Raw genomic sequence first — 14663 nt, forward strand, 5'->3', positions numbered from 1 at the left:
AAGCTTTCTCCCTCCAGACCTGTGCAGACAGACAGTCTGTCTGGATAAATGTGTGTGTGTGTGTGTGTGAAATAGTGTGTGTGTTAATGTGTATGTGTGTAGACAGTATTTGTGTGTATTTCGGTGTGTGTCCATGATTGTGTGTACGTGTGTGTGTGTGTGCACATGTGTTTGTGTGTGTGTGGAGGGGGGTCAAGGGGGTTTAAGATGTGTCCATAGTAGACGGGCGTGGCGCATGCCCTGAAGGAGTAAGAAAAGAGCAACATATCCACTTTGCCAGTCTCGATGGGGATTTCCTCCACCTGCCGCCCACAACACCACCCTCTCCCCCGACCCCCAAACCTGCTGCACATGCACTGTCATCTTACTGTGAGCCGCAGATGATGTCACATGATGGTGGTGTTTCCACACCCATTGACACTGCCGTGCTCTATGGCTATGTTTAGCGTGTGTTCTGCACCTTTCTTTCATTGACCGTCTCTGGAGGAGGGGATCCCTCACGGAATTACTCCTCCCAAGGTTTCTTCCACTTCTCTAGTGAGCTTTTCTGGGAGTTTTTCCTTGTCTTCCTTGAGGGTTTAGGTTGGGCGGTTCTATGGGCGTATTTAAAGCCCTCTGTGACATTGCTTGTAAAAAGGACTATACAAATATACTTCGAGACATGATGAGAGATCCGTTAATAGCCTACCAAACGGTAAGACAAAGCATTCAGATAATGTAGGAACTGATTGGATAAGGTGGCTTCAGCAGTCCATTTTTGCAGTCCACACGAAGCTATCACATTGTCCCTTCCTGGTTTACAACCCTCAACTGGATCAACAATGCGTGTTAACAACAAACACCCAAATTGAGTCTCTTTCTGTCGGTGTGGGCCAATCTCAATTACATATGTATTCTCCTGTGATGGTATTCTTCACGTTCATGTAAAAGTCATTATTGTAAAGAATTGTGCATGGGAGAAGCCATGTATCTGCAATTTAACAGAAACTTGAAGCTTTCTTCTGTGTTATGATGAGCTACTGTGTAGGCCTTAACGGGTTTTCTTTGTTTGTAGGCTAAATATATAATTTGGGGAGTGTCTTGACGACTTACCTCCCTTTTGACATGTGGAAGAGCGACAACACGAATATTTACTAGCCTACAAGACATTGTTTTTTTGAGGAGTGCTCCCTTGATTGATTATTCAGTCTCTAAATTGCTAATTAATGTTGCTACAATGCTGAGTGGGTTTTAATAGCGCATAGTTTAGGTCTTGATGTGCACAGATGCTGTGAAGTTGCAGTGACAAAAGCGCTTTGGATTTGGCGAGTTGAAGCGTGAACAAAATGCGCACGTACACGACATCTTAACCGTAAATAATAAAATTAATCCATAAGGTTTACCCTAATTAAACAGAAGTGGAATAGGAAGTGGTGAGGAGATGTTTAAATCTTTGAAGATGCAATGTCAGCAATGGATCACGTGCTCGGTGCGCCTCGAAGATCTTCTGTTGTCTCTCGTCACGTCTGTGTTGGAGAGGAAAAACGAACCATTGCTGGCCAGTGATGCGAAGAGACGAGCTGTACAATTTCACTATCAACTGCTTTACGCAAGACACCTCCTCATCCCTTTCCCGTCCCCACCCATCTCGACCAGCATTTGTTTTTATCGCGAGCGGCAGGTGGGGTTTGGGTCGAAGTCTTGGAACACAAATCATGCTTTGTCGAGAGCGGTCGACTGTGGAATATGGGTATGGCTAAACTCTCTTTCAATGTCTTGCTGATTAATTACATGTCAGCCTTGTCCAGTTTTTATCTGTATTTCTATTTCGTTTTTTTCTTAATTTTTATAGGCTTTTGGGGATATTTTAATGCGGCAATATTAACGCCACTATATAAAAAATAAAATCAGGCAATTGTTGCACGATGTGATAATAGACTACATTGTTGTTTCGTTACTAGATTTGAAGAACACGCTTTTAATCAATACACTGTATCACTGGAAGAGACTTACATCCAAATTAGCATGATACTGCACGGAGTAGCCAATGTTTTCATTATTTACACTGTGTGACTTGTCATCTTTCGCTTGTGACATATCTTGCTTCCCCCCTCCCCTTTCAAATTTTCTCCCCAGTCAGACTGTTGAGCACCTCCCTTCACGAGGGGGACCAGATCCTTAAATGACCCACTGCTGAAGGCATCTTGATCTATCGCCCGGATCATGGCATGCTGCTCATACAAGATCTCCACAAGCGCGGCGCCGAGGCTCACTAGTGAACATGGGGATCAGATCCAGAAATGTTAGTAATGGTTCGGAGGAGCAGAGGGACAAGAAGACAGCTCTACCCGGGGATTTGGACCAAGGAGCCGGGGCGGATAAAGATGGAGCACTGCTGCTCGTGGCGCCTGGTCGAGATGATTTCAAGAGGGGTTCCACAGGAATTGGACTGTTGGCCAAGACACCTCTGGGGTACACGCGACCCACCAAGAGGAATAACATTAGGAAGCGGAGGATTCAGAACCTCATCTACGACACGCTCGAGAGACCTCGAGGGTGGGCGCTGCTCTACCATGCGTTCGTGTAAGTAGATCATATTTCACTGTAAGACGTCCGTCTTTGACAGACTTCAAACTTGTGCTATCATTAAGTTTGTCAGCGACTGTCTTCTAATCATCAGGATCTGATTGACAACCAGCAAAATATTGTTACAACAACTGTTAACTTGGACAAAGCGTTAAGCGTTAATTACGTTACAATACCACTCATTGTTTTACGTTGCTCTGTTGTAATCAGTCTTTAAACTAGCTCCAACTACTTTGAGGAAGACACTTCTAAAATGGGTCTAGCCCCTACATGTGTAGGAAAATGAATTATTCATATGAATTTAGGCTACTACAAAAAAATGAATATTTAAGTGATTTGACTTGCTACTTAAATACATCCTTATGGAGTTAAGACATTTAACCCAATGTCCTAACCCTCCAAAATGCGTAATATCAATACATAGTTCTATACTTAGTATAGTTCAGTGCCATGCTTCTACACAGAGTTCTGTAGCCCAGGCTTGTTGTAGCATGTGTGTGTGTACTCTATATGACTAGTTAGTGACTCTTACTATGTTGTCATGTGCCTGAATGCTCATGCAGAGTGATACTGAGAGATAGAGAGAGAGAGAGAGAGAGAGAGAGAGAGAGAGATAGAGAGAGAGAGAGAGAGAGAGAGAGAGATAGAGAGAGAGAGAGAGAGAGAGAGAGAGAGAGAGAGAGAAAGAGAAGGGGGGGTAGATAGGGAGAAAGGAGAGCAGGATTTATTATGAAGATAGAGCGCAGCAGGAGGGGGGAGAGGAATTATTAGATTCAGAGAGAAACAAGATAGTAATGGATGTAGGAAAGGCAGTATAGAAAAGACAGCGGGTTCAGAGACGGAGTGAGAGATTAGACAGCAGGAGCATCGGATTGTACAGTAGATGGAAAAGGAAGCAAGATGAGAACGGGGAATTGTTCGAAGGAATGAAGACGGATAGCGCAGGTGAGGGAATAGAGAGATGAGTGGGAGGGAAAGAAAGAGAAAAACAGAGTAATTGAGAGGGAGATATATATATATAGAGAGAGAGAGAAAGCAAGACATTGAATTTTAGAGAGACATTGCGCGGGTGAGAGAGAGAGAAAGAGAGGGGAGGGGGGGGTGAGATGTTATGCATCAGCAGTTTTACGGGCGGATCAGTAGTGATTCCTGCTCTCGTCTTGGCATCCAGACAAACTGGTGCTTCTGACAAGTGGTCATGCTCTCAGAGTAGACGGATGAATGATCCTCCTATAATTTTGATGTTTATTTCAGGCGCAATGGCCCACACACGAATACATTACATACAAGAGACATTAATCTACTTATCTAAAATGCCTAACTAAAAACAACACATGGCCTATGTACAGTGTAGCAATAGTTTCTCCAAAACTGGCTCCTGGAAAAACGTCTGAGGATAACAGGAGCCTAACTATGTCTTTGGAAGTTGTGCAATTACAAAACAGAGAATTGTTGTGTTTGGGGTATAAAACAACTTGACAACTTGAGTTTGTCATCTCTACAACAGTGTTTCTCCTGAAAAGTTTTGTTAAATTGACTTATGGTTGTGTATTCTTCTCACTGTTGGATTTCTCGAGGAAGAAAATGTGTTTTTGTCTGATCTATCCTGGTGTGGGGACGTGTCACCAATCGAGCCTCTCTACTGTTGGAAACGACGTTATACCGGGTAGCTGTCCAAGGTCCTGAAAGACCAGAGGAAGAAAGGGAAAGGAAGTGATTGAACAATAATACCAACTTGTTTGAGTACATGTTGTAGTGTTGCTAGTTTATTCATAATACAAACAACAGACCACCAAAACTGTTCGATGAAATCGTTTTCTTATTCTCAAAACACAGCTCATTGTGAATAACTCGGCACACAAGGAGAATATACACCATGTGGAAGAAGGTTACTAGTCACAAGTGGTGCTCTCTCTGCAGATATCACTGCCAGCTCAGAAGTGTTCATTAGCAGCTAGTGAGCTTGTACACAGGAGCAATCACAAGCTCTTCATGATCAACTCCATACAGTGATTTAATCGTTAAAAGCATTAGCTGATTTTTTAAACGTGCTCTAATTACACACTTGATTTTTGGTAATAATTGCCAACATAGGGCTGACAGTGTAATAAATTGAAAATACTGGTGTTCTTGCCCCCTGAGGAGTTTTCATGTTTACGTCGAAATGACCCACTTTGTTGTACAGTATTGAGATATGCTGTGCAGTATACTGTCTGTTGGTACCAGAACAGTCATTACGACATTCTGGACGGCATATCGTCACAAAGAAATCTCTCTCTCTGTGCCACACCAGTGACAGTGTGCCTATGTCAAACAATGAGGACGAATATAACAAAGTGCTCAATTTGTTTACACCAAGTAAATGAGGGAATGACTATGAATGAAGATTAAGAAGCATCCTTTGGGAGAAGGCCCCCATTACTCACATCACAAGAGTGTTTGGGTCATTATAATTTAGAGGCATTAGTGGGAACAAATGCATGACAATACATTAGTGTCCAGATATTGTGATGCAACAAAGACTTTATTGTTTGATACATTTGCACACAGGGGCGTAGAGTAATTGTTTGGTCGTGAATGAGGCCATGCTGAACAGATGTTAACCGACTAGCGTTTTCTAATGTTCAGTAGCTGGGAGGGTCTTGACATCCCTTGATTGTTTATGGACAGATGCTCTGTTGCATCTCTGCTATGGCAGACAAGCATCCTAGCTACCCACAAAGACTCCAACTCACAAAGGCTGTTACTGGGTCAGGTAAGCGTGAAATAAATGGTAAAACAAGATCCGATTGGCCTAATGAAGCACCAAGCTCTTCAATTGGCTTCCTGAGCAGCCTATCAGTTGTCTAAACACAGCTCTCCTTAAGTGCCTTAATTTGTTGGACCAACCACCACAGGGTGGGAAAAGACGAGCTGGGATTGGTTCAATGACGTTGGTTCTGGATTCCTGGTGGATAATTGAGACTCAATGGGTGTGGCACTGTTAGGTAAGTGATGTTGGCCCTACTGAATGACTCTCATGATCCCATGACCTGCTTTTAAAAATCACTTGCATTAATGCATTAACACTTTTTATGTAGATGAATTATGAGGACATCAATTACAGAATCCAAATACATGGAGATGTGTTTTACACACACGTATAGTAGGTCTATATGACAGTACTCGAGGAGATATAAAAAGTAAATAAAGACACTCGTTATTTCTTTAAGGCTCATTAAAAGCCAGTATTGTCAGAAACAATCTCTCCCTGAGTGCAGTGAGGAATGCCGAGCCGCCTGCTTTTACATTATTATCCAGAGCGACTTACAGTAAGTACAGGGACATTCCCCCCGAGGCAAGTAGGGTGAAGTCCCTTGCCCAAGGACACAATGTCATTTGGCACAGCCGGGAATCAATCCTGCAACCTTCTGATTACTAGCCCAATTCCCTCACCGTTCAGCCACCTGACTCCCCCTTACAGTAGACATAGAGAAGAGGCCTGCCTGTCCTGCTGGTGGGATCATGTGGTTTGTGCCAGATCGGGCGTCAGATAACATGCTGAAAGCTCTCCTCTGTGTGAGTTGGACGTGCTGTCCCCCCGGCTTCCCCCCGGCTGCCCACCCAGCTGCCCCCCGGCTGCCCCACAGGTGTTTTAGCATGTCTTCAGCAGCCTACAAGGTACCCCCAGAACTCTTGTGTCACTAAACTCCCTCCCCTTTGCGTCTATTTGCATGTACCGAAACACTTTGAGTGTGGAAATCGGTCATTTCATCAGGGCGATTGAGCGTCCCGTCATTTTGGCACGTTAACCCGGATGAGCTGCTTTCCCCTCACGACGGACGGACGGACGGGGGGAGACGTGCTCTGTTGTCTCGCTTGCTACACAATGATCCAAAACACCAGAACAAATCCAATTGTCTGATATCAGCACTCATCTGTCTTGCCCCTCCCCTCATCCATCCATCCACACTGCCACAGAGGCGCTGGCTGTCACCGCTTCATCCTGGAACCAGACGGCTGTAATGTGCGGCGGCGGCGCCCACGTTCTCCGGCCCCTCCTAGAGGCCTCTCCAGGGACCACGCTTTAAGGCCCGGTCGGGGTTTTTTTGGGCTCTCTTCAGAGGTGGCTTTGTGTTGTGTTGGGACTGTGTGGATGTTACGATGGGCAGGGCTGAAAAGTGTTGTCTGGCAAGGCTCATGCTTTTATGGTTATGACTGTTCGGATGTGTCTGGTTTCAAGGGAGATTTAAGGTACTGGGTAATTAGCTTAGGCGCTGCAGGCCCAGTGAGTGATCTAATGGTCTGGCTCCGCCCCTATGTTCTGGCTTGGTTCCCGTGTAAACACAGAAAGCACATTTTGTCAGCGATATAAGTGTGATAGTGTAAAACCTGCTCCAGTGTCAGGTTGCTTTTTAAGACATTGCCACCCTGAATGAATAAATCATTTCAGACGGTTAACAACACACCTTGCCAAATCTCACAGCCATTCACATTTTAAAGTAACTTCCCTGTATTTTATTTTCATTTAGTGCAATAAAATGTTCATGCCAAATGTTCTGACGCACCCCTATTGCATTAAATATACTTGACAAACTGGTATTTTGTGTGGAATGAATTGCTAGGGAGGGTAAACACAATTGAATCCCCACCTGGGTCCTCTTGTTCTTCAGTCCACACAACAACAGACCACCCTGAGGGGAGGAAGTGTTGTCTAGGCAACAGTCATAGTGTGCCTGTGTCCCCGTGAGGTCAGTTTTGCACGTTTGCATCGGATAAGTAGAGGTCGTTAATGACGACGGTCAGGTGCACAGATGGCGCACGATGCCTCAGGAGTTTTGTCTCGGGGCGTCTTGGAGCATCATGTCGGCACGTAAACGGAGTGGGGCCGCGGCGGTCGTGGCGTCCGGCGCTGTGAGTTTAGGCATGGCAGCGGGGGTGAACAGTCGGGCTTGGATTTGCCAAAATGTCTGCATGTGTTTGGCTACACCAGCACGGGAGGACATTGCTGTCTTTGAATGGCAGCAAATGAATAGATGAATGACTGATGATGGATACGATCCAAAATAAAAGCAGCACAAGACAGATTCCAAATGAGACTAAATCCCTCCCTCTCTTCTACTCGCCTAGCTAGACCACCAAGTGGATTCTGGTCTTTCAGAGCAATACATAGTAAGACTCACAACCCTTCAACGTCAAATACAGCCGCTCTGGTGATCTGTATGCAGATTGAGTGAGGGATGGGAATACAAAGTCACAGTGAAGCTTCATGCTAACAAGAAGCTCCTCCCGATTGGGTAAAGTTTCAAAGCGGCATGAAAACACTGAACACAAACACCAGACTCCACACAAAAGCTTCTGACCAGTGTTTTCGGGCACAGAGATGGTCTCTGATTGGTCCTTGGTATCAGTACATTCGACGCTTCATTCGATATCTTACGCTCGTGAGCATGCACAGAGAGACAAGACACGCACACACTTTACACATGCACACACACACACACACGCTCGTGCACACACACAGCTTGTGCTTTAGGCCTTCCTCTGGCGTTCTGGACATTACTGAGTGTCTTTCCCCTGCCTTCTCCAGCCCTCTTAAAGGAGACGGAGATCAATAGTGCACGGTTCAGAAAAACCACCCTGAAGACGATGCTCTTCCCGTGAGGAGAAAAGAGATCGACCACCTCTGTAAGGGAAAACCCCTCTCCACTGCAAGGCCCTAAACATCACAAGAAATACCTCCCTGGTTGCTGGTCCATCCTGGCTGTGGTCATCCTCTGTCTCTTGTTATCCGTTGTTGTCCAGTGTTGCCACAGAGGTGGGCCTCAGAGTCAAGGGCAGGTAGGACGCCACCATGGCAACAGAGTATTCTACTGGCTTTCCTTTGGTTTGAGAACTGTGTGTTGTTTTGGGAGTCAGGTGGCTGGGCGGGTAGAGCATCGGCCTAGTAATCTGAAGGTCGCCAGTTCATTTCCCGGCCGGTGCACATGACGTTGTGTCCTTGGGCAAGGCACTTTACCCTACTTTCCTCGGGGAGAATGTCCCTGTACTTACTGTAAGTCGCTCTGGATAAGAGCGTCTGCTAGATGACTACATGTAAATGTTGTGGCTGAGGCCAAGAGGCGGCCATGGTGCTTTCAGTATTTTGAGCGTCTTCATATATCAAAGCGAACTGTGTTTTCTCGAGAGGAAAGGAGTTACAACCAGGATGGAGGGCAGTTAAGAGCACACCTGCTACGGGGAAACTGAAATGTCAACCGTGACTATGTAAGACAATTAAGCTCCCACACGCCGAGGAATGAGTCATTCTATTTGGAACTGCAGTCATGTGTTGTGGATGTAACAGGATGTGATGTGTGTAGCTGATGGAAGGATAAGCCACTGTGGGGGAAAGGTCCCTCAATGACAGTGACGACACATTACTGCTGTTTAACAGTTTGTGTTTTTTTTTTCTCAATTCTGAGATGGTGTTGCAGTTAAGCACAGGGCTCAGAACTCTCTTTGTCTCTAAAGCTCTGGCCCAGGGCTGCCACTTGATGCATGTATAAAATAGAAATGATGTCACTTTACACTTCACATAAATGACCATGTAACTATGCATAGCAATACCAATTGTAAAAACAACAAGTGTTGCTGAAATGTTTCATACATGCAACCTTGACAGTGAAATACACATTAGGCCCTGGAATACATGTATTTTAATGTGAAAATTGTTTGAGGATAGCTTTAGGGTAATGCAAGCCTTGGAGTTAATGACAGCCTTTGGCTAACAAATGCAAACATCTTTGAGTGAATCAATCATGTGTTTCTCACTTGAATATGCATTTAAATAAGAACCTGATATGTCTAACTGTCACATTATCTTTACAGAGAAGGGCCCGAAGTTGAGAGTGATATAACGTTCTCTGTTTTAGCTTTAGCTGCCTATCAGAGTGATACTTAAGGGACGATGTTACACTCGCATGTTTAAGCCAGCTCGTTAGTTTCGACACGTCCCATATGCAAAACCCCCCGCCATCTCCAATTACAATAACTCCTGAAGTGAGTGAGTGAAAGTACACAGTGCCAATAGGAGAAACTAAAGAGGCGGCTTCTCTTTTCTTCGACAACACGCTTCATACGCGAGGTTTCCTTCTCTCCCGCTGTCTCTTCATATTTTTTAATCTCCGCTGAAAAGGTGCTGTGTATTTGGAGTAGCGGGATCAGCGTAACGAGTTGAGTGACGCAGGGCCTATTTCCCCGTGTCATCGTTTATGCCTAACCCCCGGGCTAAACAACGCAGAGATTCATTAAACGTCCACCGACGTGGCCATGGACTGTGGGCCGCAAAATGCTCCGTCTTTTAGATTTGAGTCAGGTACTAGTCATGCAGAAAATCGAACAAACGCTTTGCAATACAATCACTTTGTTGTGGAGGGATGCTGTAAGTGTGTTGCCACACACAGTGGAAGCCTTCAGTAGAGATGAACAGAATCACTGAGTGTGGCATAGCGTTTCAGAGTACATCCTCAGCATCTCCTTGCTACACATCAGTTGTGGGTAAGGTGAGCAACTCCTCCCACTGCCCCTCTCAGCCCCAGCACAACCTCCACCCCCTCCCAGCCCCAACCTCCACCTCCCAGCACAACCCCCAGTCCTAGCCCAGCCCAAAGCCCTAATACTCTACCATGGACCTTTCAGTGTTTGAAAAGCAGCCACACTGTAGATAATATATACGGATTTACAGTGTGACACAAGCTTCTGAGTGCACATCTCATTTAAGCTGACATTTAAGCACACATTGGTTGCGTAACCTGTTGATTAGTTACAGGAGGCTTGGTGGTAACAGTAAAATGGGACAGTTAGCTCACTTCTCACCATGTCTTTGATGCTGCAGTTCATTTTCGGAGCTGTTTGGGTAATATGACTCTGAATGTGCTTCATCTCAGTTCATTATCCTCTCAGTGTCAAAGCAAAGGACAATGGTTTTCTCTTCATTAGCAGACGATGTATGACTGGCTGCTTTTCTCAGTGCTATTTAAGAGCTTGTGATAATTATAGCATGGTCCGGGCTATTCGGGGAAATTACCGTATCCAGAACCATTTGCTTGACTGCCTGGGCAACTCCATACTAATCACGTTAGCATCTTCCTGTGGCCAGGTTTGTCGGCCATTGAGACCATAGAGATTTACTGCACTTAGGGTCAACTACCATGAAGGCTCAGATTACTTTTCAGATTGCACTATAGAGGAACTGGGGGAGATTGAGATTTTGACCCAATGGCTTTAAAAAAGTATAATTTTATGTGTAGAGGGAGGGAGTGAGGGAGGGTAAGATAGTTTGCTCATTGTCATAGAAAGCAACCATCGAGTGAGGAAGATGAGAGGGTAGACAGATCGAGCGACAGAGACTGGAAAAGGGATACTCAGTAATGTTATGCATCAGCAGTTTGGTCATAGTTGTGATCCCCTACCCCCCCCCCCCCCCACACACACACACACACACACACACACACAACCCCCTCATCCTGGCACTCACATTGTCTCTGTTGGCAGACAGACACAAGAATCCATACTATTCAATACATTTATTATTGCACTCTCAATAAATGAAAGCTAATATCAGTGCCGATGCACTCAGTCTGCAGTTCTGATGCCCTTTGTTTAACACCAGACGTCGTTATTGAAGCCTCCATAATGTACGATGACCGTACACGACCACGTGGCTTGATATTAGCTGGAGAGAAAACAGCCTCAGAGGTCAACCTTCATTAAATAAACCAGCACGGTTGTAATCAATCTGATTCGTTAGCCTGCTTTGGAAATGTTATGTCAGGCGTCAGGACATCCATTAAATCTGTTTATGACTGTTATAAAAGTCAGGTATATCATGGGGATTTAAAATGGTTCTTATATAATTTAGAAATAATTTAAAAATCTGATCTGAGGCTTCTTTAGAGGGTCGTGGTGTCACGCCCACGGCCGTGCCCCAGCTTAAGTTCCTGGTTTTCCCTGCCGTAGGGTTTTCCGTCTGTCTGCCTGGGTGTGTGCCGGTCAAGGGCTTGTCTCTCTCTCCTTGCACCTCCTGTTTCTCATTCCAATCACCCAGCTGTTGTCTATGTGTGATCGCCCTGCCCTGTTCTCTGTGGCAGTCCCTGTCATGTTGTTAACATGTGAGTATCACCTTTGTGATTCCTAGGGTTTTAGAAAATAAATACCCTTTTAGTTTGGATTCTTCCTTGCCTGCCTGCCTGCCTGCCTGCCTGCCTGCCTGCCTGCCTGCCTGCCTGCCTGCCTGCCTGTCTGCCTGTCTGTCTGTCTGTCTGTCTGTCTGTCTGTCTGTCTGCCTCTCTCTCTCTCTCTCGTTTGGGCCCACCTTCCTGCACTCACCCTGGCTCAAGGCCGATGGTTGTGTCATCCATATTGTGTATCTACTGGCCGTACAAGTGTATCAGACCCATATTCTGCCAGACCCATGTCACACCAATAGAAAATACAAACAGGATTGTACCCTCATAGCTAACCTTCTGGAGGTTCACATTGTGTTTGTCTTTCACCAAGCAGGTAACATGATCCGGATTCCTCTGCGGTGTCTAAAGACCACCCACAACACCACGGCAGCTCCCATTGGCTAATTTAGCTTCTGTGTTTACTCAGGGGAGACGTCATTTACCTTCGCTAACCCGTCAAGCTCTGTTTCACATGTACACACACACACACGCATACTTGCACACTCACTTGCATGCACACACACACACACAGAGAGACGCCCTTCTCCTATGGCTCTGATAAGGCTAATAAACCCTTCTTCCATTCCCCTTCCACTCCCACTATCTCAAACCACAGCCGCTCAGCTAATTCCCGTCTGTCTCTTCACGCAGCGTTTACTGGTCTTAATGCCTGGGATCTCGGGGAGCCATTTTGAAGACCGTGGTTGCATTTTCAATGTGCGGTTCGCCATAGGCTTCAACCCATACTTTTACTGACGCTGTTGTTTAAAAAGATAGCCACCGACCTGTTAAATAAATTCTCTGTTTATTGAGACTGGTAAAAAAAGAGGACTTTAAGTTTCAGGCTTTTCCGGTCAAGCGGATTGTCCCAAATTGTACCGGATTATTCACAATAAAATAATGAATGTAGTTGAACCACATGAAGGAGAGACACCGAAGTCGGCGAAGTTTGGATGAGTAAAGAAGTGAGTGAGTGAGGCTCAGAGAAAACGACAGTTCACACACGCGCGTCTCAACTTACCTCACTTTCAGGTCCTGGCCCATAGCTGACAGTGCACTTAGCGCTAGTGTGAACTACGCTCTCATCATTTATTCATGGTTTATTTTACACCAGGAACCATTCGTTTCACCTGTCTCCCCCCCCCCCCTCCAACCCCCCCCCCCCTACCCCCTTACCACTCTCAGCGGCCTGAAATGACGAGGTTGTGCCAGTTACTGTGAAGAAAAAAACAGCAACCTTAATGCTTCCTGTTTCCTGGCGGACGATAAAAGCTCAGGTGATTGGACTGAATTCCCCAGAGGACTGGTTTGGATCCCTCACAATCCCTCCATTCCCTGAGTCTTCGTGCTGGAGAGGTGATGTTTGTTTGGGCCTGGATGAGATTGGAGGCTTGTTTCCCCAGGCTGGTTTTATTTCTCTTGAGGCTTAGTGTTGATGTTATGGGTCAACATCTGTCAGGCCGGGCGAGAGATTCATCGGTTTACTCAGCATTTAAAATGCTCCTAAAACCCATATGACTGCATGCTGATGAAAAATCGCATTTGTGTTCTAGATGTCCGCAAACATTTACCCACACCAAGCACATTTCGGTTAGAAAAGGGATGCCCCAATTTTTCCTGTTAGCTTAACATTTCAACAGCCATCCAAAACGCAAAAACCACAAACCTTTTTGTCAACAAATCACCTCATTTAACCTGGAGCTTCTGTGCCCTCTGCTCCCTATAGAGATACGAGGTCATGGAGAATGCCTTGTGCTGACACCATCCCTGGCACACAGCAGGTGTCCTATTAGAATGGAAATACATGTAGGCATGTAAAGCAGATCAGCTTGAGCAGGGTGTTACATCTGGTATATTTAACACATATTAAAGCCAAATCTCTCACCAAGATGCAGGTTCATGTGTGGAGTTTGAAGGACAAGGAAGGACGCAGCTTGAGAGGAAAGAGGGAGGCGGGGGTATTGCTGACTTGACAGTTACATTTAATCGTTGTTTTTAAAGGACAGTTGCATCCACCATTGGAAAGGGCAGGTACTTTCACCGACTCCAGAGGACAAAAACACTCCCTTTCTTTTTAGTAGTCTGAGTCCCTCGCTGGACACAACTCCTCTTGTTTGCAAAGCTTGCTGATTTATTTATTGAATCCTGATCCCTTCCTAATTTGCGAGCACCCCTATCGATCTTTGACAGATGCAACTGAAGCATTTTCTTGGGTTTCGGTCGCTTGGTTCGTGGTGAACTCTGAGGAAAACTTTCGCCCCTATTGTTGCACACTCCCCCCATCGTTTGTTAAACAGGAATGCTTGCGGGGTAATGGGATGAAACATTTTGTGCCCTCGCTACACACCGTGTTTCACTGGCCTTCAGTCCGACTGCATATTAGCTTACAGACATGTAAATATGCTCAGATCTTAGGAGAGCTGCCAAGACTCTAGCAGAGACAGACTCAGTGAACTCTGACACCACACACACACACCAAAGGAACACAATTGGCCTTCTCAGCTGTACCAAAACAGTGAAGACATCTACCCGTGAGGTAGATGCGAGGAAGACTCACACGTCAACAAACTTTTGTGCCTGAGGCTAGGCTTATTCTTGTTTTACACTCTGGAAGTGTCTTGCGAGAGCGTTGTGTAATAAACATTACAGCGGCCAGATCTCAGACTTTCTTCAACAGTATTTCATGCAACAGTTATTTTCAGGTCCTTTAAACTTTCATCAAACTTCCCCCAGACTCAGACACACTTTGCGTTTGAGGGGAGCAGAGTGGATCTTGACAGGATTGGGTTATACCCCCCCGTCGTCCATCGGCTAAGGGAGATGCTCACTTACAACCCAGAGCTCTGTACATGGTTGTCCTGCACAGCTTCCATCTGGCGGGATCGTGCATGCCGTGTCACCTATCACACG

The 14663-nt window shown here is 45.6% G+C and overlaps 1 protein-coding gene across 1 annotated transcript in view; it reads left to right on the forward strand.

Annotated features, from left to right (window-relative positions):
• The first annotated feature begins 2105 nt into the window (after positions 1 to 2105).
• Positions 2106 to 14663, forward strand: part of kcnq3 (potassium voltage-gated channel, KQT-like subfamily, member 3) — a 49326-nt gene continuing 36768 nt past the window's right edge. The window contains exon 1 of the mRNA XM_084707278.1: positions 2106 to 2562. Coding sequence (XP_084563404.1) covers positions 2261 to 2562 — 302 coding nt within the window. The 5' untranslated portion in view covers positions 2106 to 2260. The remainder of the gene's footprint in view (positions 2563 to 14663) is intronic.

The sequence above is a fragment of the Hypomesus nipponensis genome, chromosome 10, assembly GCF_054491055.1.
Source record: "Hypomesus nipponensis isolate SF chromosome 10, ASM5449105v1, whole genome shotgun sequence".
In the NCBI taxonomy this organism is placed as follows: Eukaryota; Metazoa; Chordata; class Actinopteri; order Osmeriformes; family Osmeridae; genus Hypomesus; species Hypomesus nipponensis.